Here is a 17,046-nt window from a genome sequence, read left to right as displayed (position 1 = left end):
TGAGTAAAGTATGAGTGTCTACAAACATTATATAGTCTATTTATACCATTTAAGATTTATTTTAAAATATTCGAAGTTTAATTAAATTGAAACACGACGAATACAACATCGTTCCCAATTTAATTGTCTATTTTAATCCCGAACAATTAACCTATATATAAATTTTATAATTTTGTTGGTTAAATTATTTTAAAATAAAAAATGTATAATAATAAAACCATTAAAATTGATAATTTCATCTAAAATTAAATAAATAATTATTATTATTATCAAATAAAATTTTCATTAGTGAAAATTGCATAATAGTTTCTAGAATGTTGGAATTGTAAACCTAAAACCCCTTGCAAACCCTTTCTTCACTATCCGCTCTCTAGCAATGGCCCTCTGCAAATCCTCTCTCTTCACTCATCTGAAAGCCTTCACAAGGCCTTGTCAATGCTTCCGCCGTCGATTCCCTCCTTCTTTTGTATCTCTCCGTTTACTTTCATTCGCCACACCAGAAGAAGCGGCCGCTGAGCGTCGTCGTCGTAAGCGCCGTCTGCGCATCGAGCCACCTCTGAGTCCCAATCGTCCCCAGCCTCAGCAACAACCTCGTGCTCCTCAACAAAACCCTAATGCCCCCAAGATTCCAGAAAACGTCTCTGTTCTCACAGGGAAACGCCTCGATCTTCACAACAAGATTCTAACCCTGATCCGTGAGAATGATCTTGAAGAGGCGGCACTGTATACTCGCCATTCTGTTTACTCCAATTGTCGGCCGACCATATTCACATGTAATGCAGTCATGGCTGCTCAGCTCCGACAATCTAAATATGCCGACTTGCTTTCGCTTCATCGGTTCATTACTCAGGCTGGAATTGCAGCCAATGTTGTTACCTACAATCTCTTGATGAGTGCTTATATGGATTGCCGCAAAACAGATACAGCCATGGAACATTACAAGCAGATGACCAATGATGCCCCTTTTAATCCTTCTCCGACCACTTACAGAATACTGATTAAGGGTCTTGTTGATAACAATAAAGTTGAAAGGGCAATGGATCTTAAAGACGAGATGTTAGCTAAGGGTTTGGATTCTGATCCCCTTGTTTACAGCTATTTGATGTCGGGTCAGGCTAAAAACTCGAATGTGGATGCAATCTTCTCCCTTTATGAAGAACTGAAGGAGAAACTAGGTGATTCCGTTACAGATGGAGTTGTTTACGGCAGCTTGATGAAAGGCTATTTCATGAAGAATATGGAAGACGAGGCTATGGAATGCTATTCAACCGCTGTTGGAGAAACCTCCAATGTCAAAATGAGCGCTGTTGCATTCAACAATGTGTTGGATGCGCTCTGCAAGAATGGTAAGTTCGACATTGCACTGAACGTGTTTGATAAAATGCTCAGGGAGCATGAACCACCAAAGAGGCTAACTGTGAATCTAGGTAGCTTCAATGTAATGGTGGATGGCTACTGCTCAGAAAGAAGATTTAAGGAAGCAATCGAGGTTTTCATTAACATGGGTGACAAACGATGCAGGCCTGACACTTTATCGTACAATAACTTGATCGAACATCTCTGTGGCAACAATATGTTGGTAGAGGCGGAGGAGCTGTACAAGGGTATGAGCGAAAAGGGGGTAAATCCAGACGAGGTTACTTTCGTTTTGCTGATGGATACCTGTTTTAAGGAGAATCGACCTGACGATGCTGCTGGGTATTTCAGAACTATGGTTGATTCTAAGCTGAGGCCGAATTTAGCAGTCTACAACAGGCTGATTGATGGGTTGGTTAAAGTTGGTAAAATAGATGAAGCCAAATCGTTCTACGATTTGATGGCTGGGAAGTTGAAAATGGATGACAGCAGTTATGAGTTCTTGATGAAGGCTATGTTTAATGCTGGGAAGTCGGATGAGGTTCTTGAGATGGTTGGAGGGATTCTGAGAGATGAAGGAGTTGATATAAGCGATGAACTGAGATCGTTTATTGAAGGAGAATTGAAGGAAGGTGGTAAAGATGAGCATGCTTTAGGGAAGATGATAGAGGAGGTTGAAAGAGAGAAGGCTGAAGCTGCAGCTATGGAGGTAGAAGCAGCTGAGAAAGCCAAGGCTAGTGCTAGAGCTGCGGTTGCTTCGTTATTACCTTCAAAATTATTCGGGAAAAAGGAAGGCGAGGAGGAGGAGAATATTGAGAAAACTAGTAGTGATGATGAGACAGAGACAACAAAGGAGGATATTGTTGGAGAAATTTCAGATTCCACTAAAGGTTAAACATGTTTTGTATGATATTATCTCTAATTAATGTGTCTTTAACTTGTTGAGAATTATTTGAAGACAGATTCTTATTTTCATTACTATAATGATTTTGATGTTATTTTGCTAATAATATGATTTTGATGTTCAAATGTGAGGTTGATTGATATATAGGTATTGGGGAAAAGCATGCAAAATAAAAAAAAAACATATTGAGATTGAGTTGTTTCCCATAATTCATTAAAGACAATAAACATTTTATTGTGTTTTGTGGTGTTCTTCAGGAATACAATAATATTGTTTTTGTAATAATCTCAAGTGTATTGCCTCAGGAAATGAGTTTTTGGGTTGTAGATGAATTACTGTTTGATGTGACGTTTACTGTATTTTGGGTTTGAAAATGAGTTTGTGGGTTGGAGATGGTCTCAGTAGATGAATGTTGTATCCCTCTTTTAGGAGGGTTTGAAGGATTAAGTGTGATATATTTGAACTTGTAAGATTTCATTTTCTTTTTTAATCTTTTATAAAACGAAAAAAAGAAAGAAAGATAATGCATGTATACTGAGTATTTTGTTCTTGAATATGTTTTTATTTGGCATAACACCGAAATCCAATGAAAATGTCACTTAAACTTTGAAATGGACACAATAATGCATCACAAATTCATATGATCAATTCAACTGCCAATGAAACTGGATTTTACATAAATAAATATTTTCAGGATTGATTAGTTAATTTTGTAACCTATGATTAATCTAATTATAAATAAAATATTAATAAGATATTTTATTTAAAATAAATAAATAAATATTAGAATTTCAATTATGTCTGGAGAAATATAATAATACATTTATTTGAACTTTAGGATAATTACAATTTCAATGCTCTAACAAACATAATAATTAAAATAAATTTCAATTCTCTTATGATTTTGGTTGTGTTTTCAAATTGGTTCAAACCTAAATTGCAATATCATAACCCAAGTTGATCAATGGGTTTGGTGTGTTTAAGCAAATATGGTTTTAGCCTTATAAAATTAAGGTTGGTTTATTTTGTAAATCATCGTTACCTCCTCTAAATGACCTTATTTGAAATTCGTTTTCCAAGTAATATACTCTTTTTCATTTATTTTAAAACTGACTTACTGTATTATTCAAATTTATTTAATTATTTATTTTAATTTTAACACTTATAACTTATTATTAAATATATTATAAATTTAATAATTTATATTATATATATATTTTAATTTAATTATTTATATTTTAATTATTATTTTTTATAAATTTGATTATATATTTTTTAATATTACTATTTAAATTATTATTTTTATAAATTTAAATATTTATATTATATATATATATTTACATTTAAATTAATTTTTTATATAATAATAAATATTCATTTTATCATCTTCATAAATAATTAATAAATACTAACAAATTTAAAATATTTTAATCATAACAATAATTTAATAATACATAAAAATAATAATAATAATAATAATAATTACAACTTGACTATGCCTTTTTAATAAAAAAAAAAAAAGTTAGACTTTACTATAATAATATTTTTTTTTTTTAAATAGAATTTTTATTTAGTAAGTATTTATGAAAATGATTAAGTAAATGTTTATTATTATATTACTATATGAACATTTTGACTTATGTTTTGATTTTTGTTTTTAATGATTAATTTCGTTAGTGTTTTTACTTTGTTTTTGTAAAGTTTTGATTTTAAAATGTTTTTGTTGTTATGTTTTAACGGTTCTGATTTATATTATATTGTTATTTCTCTTTTATATAAATGAATAAAAAATAATAATTTAAATGTGTATATATATATATATATAATTAAATTTATAAAAATAATAATTTAAATATATAATCAAATTTTATAATATAATAATAATAATTTAAATAAAAATATTAAATATATTAAAAATGTAAATAATCAAATTTATAAAAATAATAATTTAAATATATAAAATTTTAAATTTAAGATATATTTAATAATGAGTCAATAGGAGTTCATATAAAAAAAAATAAAAAATAATTTGTACAGTCAACTTTGAGAATAAATAAACAAAATATAATATTTTAGGAAAATAAATTTTAAATGTAGGTCATTTTGGAACTAACCCTCCTCCAACATCATGAAACTCTCTGACTACTTAAAGTGAATTTATGTAAAATAGTTTGTGAAATTACCATAGAGATATTATTTCTTTTTCAAGGGAGTTGGTCCTTTTAACACATTTTGCCCAGCTCTCTAAAACCAGGATCATAGCCTTTGAAAGTTATTTGTGAGATTTCTAAATGGGCATAAATTATCCAATCAATCAAGTCATTCAAATCATGATCTAAAACACCATTTAATTATAAAAATAAAACATCATAATATATATTTGTAGATTATTTCAAGCAAACTTCAACAAAAAATTCATTTTACCTTAATAACTTAATTTTCAATACCCACATCAATCAAGGTTATTTGAAAATAACCCCAACTCAACAGCAAACACGCATTTTCCGCAGCAAAATAACATTATCATTCTCAAATTAAGCTTACAACAACATTAAGTAAGGATATAATATGATAGGATTACGATGAAACAACAAACAAACAATCAAACATTTGTTGATCAAGTATAGAGATTAGGTATACAAACAACAGATGAAGCAGCAGCAGCATCGGAAGGATTATGGTGGTGGTGTTGTTCTTTCCATATCCGTCCTGTAACTCTAAGCTTGAGCTCTTTCCTATCCCCGCCAGAGAAGAAGAGTGCCATGTTTCGTTGTATGATGAGACCGTCATGGCTGTCTCTCACCTTCTTATGGCTGTCTCTTGTGCTCCTCGGGGTCCCTTCCCATACCAGTTTCCTGCCATTCCCACCAACCTCAAGGCTGTAACTATAGTTTCGAGCCTCTGACTCGTCTCCCATGAACCGCAGAAATGCCATGTATACTGGAGCCATGCCAAGCTGGAATGCTTCGAAATGTAGGCAGAAGTATTGACCAAAACAATTGAAAACCTATCAAAAACACCAGTTTACACAACCAAAGAGTCAAGCTTTTCATTAAGACATGTTTGATCAAGGGTTATTTAAATAAGCAAGTGGTTATTTACAAATAACCTTTCTTTGATGTGGAATTTATAAATTAGGTTAATTGGGTAAAAAGACATTAGCTAGGGCTAAGAAAAATATACAGGGTATATTGGTTGATGATGTAATTGATGAGAAAAGATCGTTGATTTGATAGTGGGTTATTTAAAATTAATACCAAATAACCTACATCAAACAAGGTTTAAAGGAAGATAAAATTCAAATAGAAGAAAGAAGGAAAGATATTGGAATGGAATGTGAACATACTACACACAAATGAATCATCTCATCAGAAGATATGACACTTGATGGATCCATATGCAAATCTTAGTGCATATGAAAACCGTTCTTCTACTAGAGTCTTATTCACATGATGAGGTGCGTTTCTTGATTGTTGGTTTTACTTTGTCATTTCCTTTTGTGACTGTTGCCAGGTGAAGGGTAGTGTCAATGTTTTTTTTTTCTTTGGCCTTGTTTGCTCTAGGCTTATTTGAATAACCAATTGGTTGATTCCAAATAACCTTGTTTTGATGAAAAGACAATAGATGTATAAATATATAATGAAAAATAATAGTATAACGTAATTTGTTGATGATTTGGATAATATTGTAGATTGGACAAAAACTGGCAAGGTATTCGAATCTAGAAAACACTTGAGATCAACATGATGTTATTGTAGGTTTACTGCAGGGTTCTTCAATGAATATTTCTTATGCCATACAAAATTAACATGACCCACAATAAAACAAGTGATAATCTTATCTCGATAGCAAAAAATAGGTTTGTAGCTACTTACAGTTAGCATCCAGGTGGCATTCTCGACTTGACGGGGGTTGGATTTAACATAACGATGATTGAATGTGCATCCAGTGTGCATATCCACCTTGTGATCATGGCTTAAATGTGTAACCAGATAAGGTATGTCTCCAGTAACAGAGCAATCAGAACCAGCATAAGGGCAATTATAAGGTCTGAAGTTGCAAACTGATTCGTGCTTGAGTTTAGTGTAGTAAGGAAATATTTCCGGGCATCCTAATGAACAGTACCTGCAAGGAAGCTCAAGTGCTTCCGCTACTTTCTCGAGAGCAAGACAACGAATATCACCTAGTTCTTGTCTACAAGTAGGGCATCGATTGTGTACTCTTGTTTTACAGGTTGAACAAAGCGTATGTCCATTATGACACTGCATACAAATCAAATTCAATCATGATCTATTCAAGCGTCCACGATCCATAAATACCAAGGAGATTGAAACTTGAAAGATGAATTTTGCTTCAATAAGCAGAGAGAGAGACAAGACCTGATGAATTGGAGGATACATAGAACTGGTGCAGACCGGACACTCGAGCAATTCGTGGACGCTAGTGGCAGGGGCGGCGACATTGTTGCGAGGCTTAGTAGAGAACTGACTAACGTGAAGGCTTGGTGGATGGTGAGAAGGAATCTCTTCATCTTCCATGGCGTACGATTCACACTCGATACTCTCCTCCACCTCCATTTTACTATCTATCTAGCCGTAATTCTTTACTTCCACCAAAAATTCCAGTTGTTTCCACCAAAATTCGTTTACTGATTCAGGAACTGGTGAATATGATTACGCTGAAAGATGAACAAACTGAAATGAAAATGAAACGAACAAACAAGGGTAGGAGGTACGGATGATGATGAATTGATGAATCAAAACGAAAGAGGAGGAGGAGGAGAAGAAGAAGAGAGAAACCCTTTATTTCCAAAAGTAAGGTTCTTTGCTTCCTTCTCTCACTGCTGCTCGATTCCCCCAATTGCATTTCTTTTTCTTCATCCCAATTTATTATTATTATTATTTTTTTGACAAGTATTATAATATCTTACAAATCTAAGCAAATTGTAACTATTTCTACTAAAATATATTTAGAAAATCTACACAATCTTTTAAGAATAATTGTCAGCAAAATATAATTGTGATTTTTTTTATGTAATTATACAAAAAAAAAAAATTAATAATAATTAATTCGAATAAAAACAAATAAGAAGACATTTTTTTTTATTATGTTTCATAGGATACTATGATTTTCCATATCTCGATGTACAAATTAACCTTAAAAGCATAATTTTGAAACTTGGCCCGACTTGTCGGTGAACCGGTCGTCAAACCGAGTTGGGTTGATGAAAAAATTGGAAATGCAATCAACCCATTTAAACTCGGTCAACCCGCAGGTTGGACCGGAAATTCGACAGTCCGGGTTAACCCAACGGATTTATCCTATTTTTTTTTTAAAAAAAACACTTATTTTATTTCTCACTATCACTCTCTTAGTTCTCCTCTCCCCGTTTTTTTAACTCCCATTAGGTTTACCTATTTCTAGTTTCATGTGGATAAATTACCGATTTCTAATTCTATACACTGAGAATGACACTCTTTCATTCACTTCAATTTGCATCTACTACATGAATCGGCTGATTCCACTTCTATCAGACTAAAAAATGATCTAAGGTGGCATTGTAAGTCATGACTTAATTTTTTTTCTTGTATTACTTATTAGTTTATCAATAGTATAAGTTACTAAAATTTCATTTTATAAATTTTTGTTGTAGATGCAAATTTTGAGATTGTAAACTTGGATGAACTAGATACCGGAGAAGAAGATGAAGGGAACAATATTGATGTTCCTATTGAAGGCAATGAAGTGACTGCTGATGTTGGTGATGATTTTGGTGTGACTGATTTTGGTGAATGATGTGAGCATTTTGCGAATAATTAGTAGTTAATATTTATTTTAATTATGTTAATCCATGACTTAATAGATTGTGTTTATTTTAATTGTGTTATCCGCAATATAGACAATGAACATATTATAATTGCGAAACAATATTTTAAATTTTGATCTCTATTTTGACTATTATTGTATTAACAATTTGATGGATTTTTTCTATTTTTGTATTATTTTATTATTATATGAAACTCACTAGTTGAACTAGTAACCTAGTTCCTTCACTGGGTTGATGACCAGGTCGGGCTTCAAAATTATGCTTAAAAGTGTATTCAATATGTTTTATTGGCTACTTTAATTTTAAAATATAATTAGAGTCTACTAAGGGTTTATTTGGGCTTTAATTCATCTCGAAAAAATAGACATTACCTTTAATTATATATTTTTAATTTAATTCACTATTTACATTTTTAGTTAAAAAAAAAATGGCAAAAATATTAAGTTGTTTCGAAGTAGAGATCGTTCTTTGAACGAGCGTGTGAGTCATAGCGCTAAGACTCTTTCCCACACATAACCAAACACCGAATCTAAAAGAATTTCTAAAAACATTTCTTTTATAATTTCTAATAAGAGTAAATTAGGTGGAGACTTTTTTGAGTCAAGATCATCTTTTGAGGATATAGTTCGAACAAACGAGACTTACCATTGAAATATCTAACTCCCAGCATGTGGGAATCGAGAAGAAGGTTAAGTATGGAGCTGAAACATGTCTCGAACGAATCACTCAGGATGAGACAAATTTTTAAAACGCGTTACAATGTTATAACGATGTTAATTTTTTTAAAGTTTTTATTTATTATAACCCTCAGAAAACCCTTGTTCTGAAAAAAAACACGAGATTCTAGAAATTTCAATCTCGATTTGCGTGTTATGAATCTTTTAAATAAAATATTATTTTAAAAGACTTATAAAACCAGTCTTAACAGTTTGCAATTAATTATAATAATAATTATGTTTTGATCAAATTTCAAATAATCTTTTAGATTTTAAATAATCATATAAAAATTTGATTAAAGAAATATTTATTTAAATTAATTAAAAATAACTAATTTAAAAGATTATTTATTTGATAAAGAGTCGACAATTGATTTTTAGTTTAAAATAAAAAAAAGCATACGTGTATAAACATATTTTTAACTAAGAGTTTCGTTTTGGTTCGTAATTTGGTGATACTCGGAAAAAGGCTTTCGCGCCACATCCTCTGTACATGTTTATAAAACGGTCTCTTCTTTGTAAAATCTTAGTTTTTGGAAAATTAGTTGTATAACGTTTTATTTTAACCAATTAGTCTTCTGATCTTAAACATGCACATGTTTTGTGTATTTATTATTGTAGCAACAATATTTAAATATTGACACATATAGTTGATGACGATGATTGAAGAGGGATGTACTTGAAGAATATCAATTTTAAAAGACATTAGGGTTTAAAAATAAATCCCCAAACATACCCTTATCAAAATATTTTTTATGAAACTATTTTAAAAATATTTTGAAATTATTTTCTATTTTTTTAGATTTTCAGAAAATTGTTTGGGTTTCAAAATTATAAAAATAATTTTGAAAATTAAAAAGTGGAACCAAACATACCTTAGGACCGATGCTTTAGATCTTAGGTGCGATTTTCATCGGTCGGGGCTAAAACCCTAGGTCCTAGGTTGGAACCCCTCAGTCGGGGTTTGGGATCCTCAGTCGATGTGCTAGATTCCTCAATCGGATGTGGATGTTCCTCGGTTAATTGACTTAGTTTGCTAATTGTGTTTATATCGGTTCGGGATATACATTATTTCGGTCAATTGATCGCATGGATCGACACTTGGTTAGTTTGACTATATCACTACACACCTCGTCTAACTTTGGATTGTACATGAATACACATCTTGACTTAGTTTGCTTATTGTGTTTATATCAGTTTGGGATATACATCGTTCAGGTCAATCGATCGCATGGATCGACACCTAGTTAGTTCCACTATATCACTACACACCTCGCCTAGCCTTTGGATTGTACGAAAGTACACATCTTGACTTAGTTTGCTGATTGCGTTTTATTTTTCTTATGGATATACATCGTTCTGGTCAATCGATCGCATGGATTGACACCTGATTATTTCGACTATATCACCACACCTCTCCTAGTCTTTGGATTGTACGTAAGTACACATCTTGACTTAGTTTGCTGAATGTGTTTTATTTCTCTTTGGGATATACATCGTTTCAGTCAAACGATCGCATGGATCGACACCTGGTTATTTTGACTATATCACTACACACATCGCCTAGTCTTTGGATTGTATGTGAGTACACATCTTGACTTAGTTTACTGATTGTGTTCTTATTACTCTTCTCATTGAGCAATAAAATTTAATAATCTTTTTAATCACAACCCTTCTTATTGATTATGTTTGTGTCGCTTCTCTCATGGAGCGACAAATCATTTAATGATTATTCTAATAACAAATCTTCTTAGTGATTACGATTTAAGAATCGCTCCTCAGTTTAGAGAAATACTTTAATATAAATTTAAGAACATCGCTCTTCTGTTTTGAGAAATGTTCAATTTAAGTATCGCTACTGAGTTTAGAGAAATATTTGATTATGATTTTTAAGAATATCACTCTTCTATTTAGAGAAATGTTCAATTTAAGTATCGCTTATTAGTTTAGCGAAATACTTGAATATGATTTTTAAGAACATCGCTCTTATGTTTAGCGAAATGTTCAATTTAAGTATCGCTCCTTAGTTTAGAGAAATACTTGATTATAATTTTTAAGAACATCGTTCTTCTATTTAGCGAAGTGTTCAATTTAAGTATCGCTCCTTAGTTTAGTGAAAAACTTGAATATGATTTTTAAGAACATCGCTATTTTGTTTAGCCAAAAATTTAATTTAACTATCGCTCATCAGTTTATAGAAATACTTGATTATAATTTTTAAGAACATCGTTATTCTGTAAGTGAAATGTTCAATTTAAGTATCGCTCCACATTTTAACGAAATACTTGAATATGATTTTTAAGAACATTGCTCTTCTGTTTAGCGAAATTTTCAATTTATGTATCGTTCCTCAATTTAGTGAAATACATTAATATAATTTTTAAGAACATCGTTCTTCTGTTAAGAGAAATGTTTAATTAAGTATCGCTCCATAGTTTAGAAAAATACTTGAATATAATTTTTAAGAACATCGCTCTTTTGTTTAGCAAAATGTTCATTTTAAGTATCACCCCTTAGTTTAGAAAAATACTTGAATATAACTTTTAAGAACATCACTCTTCTGTTTAGCGAGAAAATTAATTATTCTAATCACAACTCTAATTAGTGGTTATGTTTGTCTCGCTCCTCTCATTGAGAGAGAAATTATTTAATCACAACTCTGCTTAGTGATTATATTCGAAATCAGACTCCCTTAATTTTCAGGGTACTAACGTCTTCTTCATAGGTCTTGGAATACTTTCAAGAATCGGTTCCGTATTTTTTTCCTTGGAGTTAGTCGAGAAACCACATGTAACCAATGTTCTTCGAGTTTCATGATATCGTTTTAGGTACTTGTCTTTTACCGTGACGTTTCTCCCTAAGTTTCTTCGAGGAATTTATTCGCTCGAATGCTTAAACTTTCAACCTTGCATCATGAGGTTGAGTCTCGCTTCTAAAACTCAAAGGTCAGCGTGCTTCAAATTCTAAGGTCTTTGGGCTCTTTTTATACTCAATGTATATTTAATAGAATCGTACATTCTTGTTCTTGTATTGACAATTAGACAATAGTCTATATAAACAACGAATGATGATTTCAATATCTCAACCTCTATGAGTATTATTCTATTTTCTTCGGCCTCTTTTCTTGATGACCGGGGTGTATCTGATAGACTTAAACACTTTGTTCTTACTTGACAATTAGAGAAATTCTAAATGAACAACAATATTGTATTTCATATCTCAACCCACATAGTCTTAATTGACTTGATTCTTTTACTTGAGGTCTTAGATCTTTGCACTTGACCTCTACTTGAGACAAGACATCACCTCCGTTGATGACATGGTTCCGATTTTGGGGTTGAGGTAAATCCGTTTGTGAAGCGCCTCACTCGGATCCCACCAGTTACATCAGCTCGTCAAGAGACATCTATTGGAGAGAAACGTCTTTTTTTGCATCTCTACTTATTTCTTGTTCTCGCTCATCAGTTTGCTTGAAACTAGTAAGGTTCAAGGGTCTAACTCGTTTTTATCTTCCAAAAATGCCCCTAGTATTGATATAGGAGTTTGATTGTTTTTGGATAGATTTATGATCACAAGTTCTTGTTGGCTTGAACTTTACGGGGATGTATTTTGTCCCAGCTCAAGAGTTGGCTTACTAGGAATTTTATTTTATTTGGACCAAACTCATGACAAACTGCCTACGTATTCTCATAAAAAGAAAAATTAGGTCCGAACGTAGTTTCAAAATTGTATCACAGATATATCATGATTTCATATTTTGTTAAGGATGGTTTCTTAAGTTTTTGTTGGAATGACAATTGACCTAAGTTGTGAAAATTTCTTAAGTGTCTATTGGAGTGGAAATTGACTAAAGTTGTGAAAGGTTCTTAAGTGTCTACTGGAGTGGCAATTGACTTAATATGGGGAAATTTCTAAGTGTCTGTTGGAGTGGAAATTGACTTAAGGTTGGGAATGTTTCTTAAGTGGCTGCTAGAGTGACAATTGACTTTAGCTGGGGAAATTTCTTAAATGTCTGCTGGAATGACAATTGACTTAAAGTTGGGGATGTGATGATTTATTTTCATCTTTTCAAAAATACCCCTAGTGTTGACATAAAGGTTTGATTATTTTTTATTTATTAAGAATAAACTCTTAACAAACTGTATACGTATTCTCATAAAAGGAGAAATCAGGGCCAAACGTAGTTCTGAAATTGTATCACGGATAGATCGTGATTCCACATTTCGTTTGGGATCAGCAAATGTGCTTGCTGGGGAATTAATTATCAGGCGTTCAGTCTCTTATGTGAACCATTAGGGATTGTTTTTATCACTTAGGTATGCTGAGGATTTGTTTTTATTTTTATTTTTTACGGACCAAACCCATGATAGACTACCTAAGTATTCTCATAAAAGGAGAAATTAGGCCAAACGTAGTTCAGTTCTTGTGAAGTTAAGAACTGCTTGGGGGATGAGAATTTTTTTTAATTATTTTTATTTTAATAAAAATGCCCCTAGTATTGACATAGGGTTTTTATGTTTTTTAATTAGTGGGACCACACCCATGACATGCTACATATGCACTCTCATAATAAAGAGAGATCAGGTCCGAACGTAGTTTGTAACTTGTGAGTTATGAACTTTAGGATTTAGTGAATGGATTTCATCACTCATACTTTAGACGAAGTATCTTTTGAGCATGTTGACGTTGAAGGGTGTTGAGAGTTCTTCTCCATCCAAGATGGTCAATCGCATGGTGCCACCTGAAAATACCTTCTTGACGAGGTAGAGTCCTTCCCATGGTGTTTGGAATTTCCCTCTAAGGTCTAGTATATGTATGTTCTTCCTTTAGAACTAGATCGCCTTCTTGAATGTTCCTAGGTTTCACCTCTTATTGAAAGCTTTGGTCATTCGTCTCTAATATGCTTGCGTGTGATAAAATGCGTCTAACCTCTTGTCTTCCATAAGGGCTAGTTGATTATACTATGACTTACACCAATCTTCTTCCACTGTTTGTGTTTCGAGTAGAACTCTTAGAGTAGGGACTTCGATTTCGATAGGTTGCACTACAGTCCCGGAGGGCGTATGACAGATTCTCGTGCCAATCCTTGTACGTCTGAGTTATCTTCTTGATGATGGTGATGATGTTCTTGTTGGTTGCTTTTACTACACCATTCTTTTAAGGACGCTAAGGTGAGGACTTGTGGTGTTCAATCTTGTATCCATCTAGTACTTTGAGTACTTCTCCTAGGAAGTGTCCACCATTTTCTAAGATCAAGGCTTAAGGAACCCCGTAGCGTACAATGATGTTGTTGCGTATGAACTTGGAAACATGTGAGGACTTGAGCACCTAATATGATTGAGCTTCGACCCACTTTGTGAAATAGTCGATAACTATAAGGATGAACTCGTTTCTATTTGAAGCATGAGGATAGATCTTCTCGATGATATCTAATCCCCATGTTAAGAATGACCATGGTGAGGTCATGTTGTACACTAAAGATGCTGGAGTGTGCTTCAAGTTCGCATTAAATTTTGACTTAGTCTTTTTTTTATAATCTTCTAATGTTGAACTTAATCTCTTCGACTTTTCACATTTTTGTATAATTCCAAGTGGATAACATGAGCGCCTAAGAATCTATATGCAAGAATACGTAAAATATAAACACATAAGTTTGAAGCTTTGTGACGTGAATTTGTTGCTCGACAAGACGAGACGAGGAAACAGCTTGGAAAAATTGGCTTTTTGAATTTTTATCTAAAGTTGACGTGTCTTAAGAGAAGAGCTTGTCCGTCAACAAGGAAAGTCCTTAGACCGTCGATGCAAGTGGGGCTCCTCAATTTGGACGTTTCCCATCACTACTATTTCAAAATCCCTCATTTTTAAGAGTAGGAGATATTTGAAAAGAAGAGAGGGTCAATCCAAGGTTTTTCTTAACTCACAAAAATCGCACAAAAGCCTTTTTGACTTGGGTTGAGGGTGTCATCCACATTAACTACCCTTAGCACATAAAATATAGATGTGTGAGCTTCATCCAACAATGTATATATAATCACACACCTCCACATTGGAGCTCTAAGTGTCATGCAAATAGTCAAACAATGTTATCATGGAGTATGAATTAAAGCGTAAGAAAATTTAAATACTTGGCCGAAATTACTTTTTGAGCTAAACGTAGAATGTCCCCAGTAGAGTCGCTAGAAAACTGTGATCGATTTTTAAAATCTTTTTAAATCGACGCGTTTCAAAAATCTGGGACGCTTCTTTAAAAGTTAATTTTGAAAATGTAAGTGAGGGTAATTAATTTTAAGGTTAATAAAAATTTAAAGTTAAAAACCGAGGCTTTATATACGACTTCATAACTTACTTTCCCGTAGAATTTGAGAGAGATTGAGAGTTTTAAATGGGAAGTCGTCATAGACCTTATTTAGATTTTTCAATATTAATTAACCTCACGACTAAAGAGTCGCTACCTAATTTTAAAAATTAGGAAATTAAGAGAGTGAGTTCGGCGTTTGGTTACGTGTGGGAAAGAATTTTTTAGACGCTATGTCCCACAATGCCCCTAAGGTCTCTACTAGTTAATTTTAGTCGTTTTCCAAATTTCTTATGCTTTACGATTTAAAATTTTTCATTTTTAACATTAAAAGTTTTTTATGAGATAAAAAACAATGAATGAAATAGACAAAGACAAAACTTAAAAAAGAGCCTAGACAAATAATCCACAAATAAGGTTTTCCTAAAATAAATCAAGACTAAGCACAGATCCACATTTAATTGGCTTAAGTCTAATTTTTTTTAAGAATCTTTGTTAAAATGAACAATAAATATTGTGAAGGCTCTATTTATATTTCTTTTGGGTTTTATAAAAAACAAATTGAGTTCAAAATAACTCATAAAAAAATTCCTAAGTCTATGTTAGGGCTAGTTTCAATTTTTAGTTAAGTGTTTGATTTAAAAAAAAAAATCATTCTCACATAGGATGAAACATGCCACAAACTTATCTTAAAAAAACAAAGTGTCAACAAAACAAACTTAAGTCTAAATATCAGAAAATAAAAAATAATAATAAAAATGGACCGCGACTAAGCCTCCACGGTCGAAGAATTAGCCCTCTGTCAAGAATCGGACCCAGCTCGGTCGGATACAGCCTGTGTTGGTCCTCGGTCAGCAGAAGCAGTCCACGGTCACCAGGTGCAGCCAGCGTCGGTCCTGGACTCGTTCTTCCGCTCGTATGCACCGCTACAGCAGCAGGTCTGCTGCTCCTAATTTTCGACTTAGATAAAAACTTGACAGCAATGTTAATAATATATAAATAAACAAATGTATAAATTAAAACCGTAGATCTAACATCTAAAAAGATAAAATAAAATCATATAAAAAAATCAGATTGTATATTTTTTTTTTATTTTTAGTGTTAGATTTTAGGTTGATTCTTCAAATGACCAGTTAAGGGCCAATTTTTTTTATTGTTCAATTATATTACATACATGCATATCTAAAAGATCACACACAAAGTAAAAAAAATCAAATAATACATAATTTAAAGCATGCAATATTTTTTTATACTTTGTTTTTTTGTACTTTCTATTTTTTTTTTTAAAATTTAAATATGTTACACTATGTACAAAAAAAAAAAAAAAATCTTAAACGTTATATCAAAACATAAAAAAGGAATCATGCATGGAAGTGAATGTAAAAAGAAAAATTCAAATTAAAATTCAAAAATAATGTGCAAAGGATCTTAAATTGGGGCTGCTCCTTTTCTTTTCCTAGAGGAATTTGTAAAGTCAATAATTTGGCAGCCTGCCTAGGGGAACTTAGAGGTGAAAAAAATCTGACCTCTTCTTGCAATGTGTTCAGGGTGGTATTTAGAGCAAATGAGATCCTTTGTTACCAAAATTACCTGATCCCTCTCAGGGAATGGGTAAAACAGTAAAAAAAAACTTTTCTTTTTTTTAAAACAATTACTGTTTTACCCTTGTCCATGTGACAAGACCCATTTTAACACACTTGACGGTTAAAATGAATTTTCATTTTAAATTATGTCAAAGTATTTTAAATAGAGCACTCTCCACGACATGTCATTAAATTAAATGATGTAATACTTGATCATTTTAATTTTTAATTCAAAAATGACCAAGTCTTCATGCTCCATCTTCAACTCACTAAGGCTAGATCACTTCCCTTTGCCTACAAAATTTTATTAAAAATAAAATGATTGAAAGAAAAACAAATGATTATTATTTTTTTAAAAGGAAATA

At 32.2% G+C, this 17,046-nt stretch overlaps 2 protein-coding genes across 3 annotated transcripts; one reads left to right on the top strand and one right to left on the bottom strand.

The window, feature by feature from the left end:
- Nucleotides 1-335: 335 nt before the first annotated feature.
- Nucleotides 336-2,335, top strand: LOC124944766 (pentatricopeptide repeat-containing protein At3g49240, mitochondrial). The gene has a single exon (XM_047485103.1). It carries the CDS (start codon nt 377-379, stop codon nt 2,249-2,251), a length of 1,875 nt encoding a protein of 624 aa, XP_047341059.1. The 5' UTR covers nt 336-376; the 3' UTR covers nt 2,252-2,335.
- A 2,358-nt stretch (nt 2,336-4,693) lies between these two features.
- On the bottom strand, nt 4,694-7,126 carry LOC124910317 (E3 ubiquitin-protein ligase SINAT5-like). 2 transcript variants are annotated; one of them, XM_047450947.1, is made up of 4 exons: nt 7,060-7,117; nt 6,640-6,938; nt 6,136-6,522; nt 4,694-5,267 (listed from the first exon to the last, which is right to left on the bottom strand). In XM_047450947.1, the coding sequence occupies exons 2-4, from the start codon at nt 6,835-6,837 to the stop codon at nt 4,878-4,880; spliced, it is 975 nt and encodes a 324-aa protein (XP_047306903.1). In that variant the 5' UTR covers nt 6,838-6,938; nt 7,060-7,117; the 3' UTR covers nt 4,694-4,877. The 2 variants fall into 2 exon arrangements, with proteins under 2 accessions (XP_047306903.1, XP_047306902.1); XM_047450946.1 differs by having other exon boundaries at nt 6,640-7,126.
- Nucleotides 7,127-17,046: the final 9,920 nt, after the last annotated feature.

Source organism: Impatiens glandulifera, chromosome 7, assembly GCF_907164915.1.
Source record: "Impatiens glandulifera chromosome 7, dImpGla2.1, whole genome shotgun sequence".
NCBI classification, from domain to species: domain Eukaryota; kingdom Viridiplantae; phylum Streptophyta; class Magnoliopsida; order Ericales; family Balsaminaceae; genus Impatiens; species Impatiens glandulifera.
This window is presented reverse-complemented; position numbering and strand designations above follow the sequence as displayed.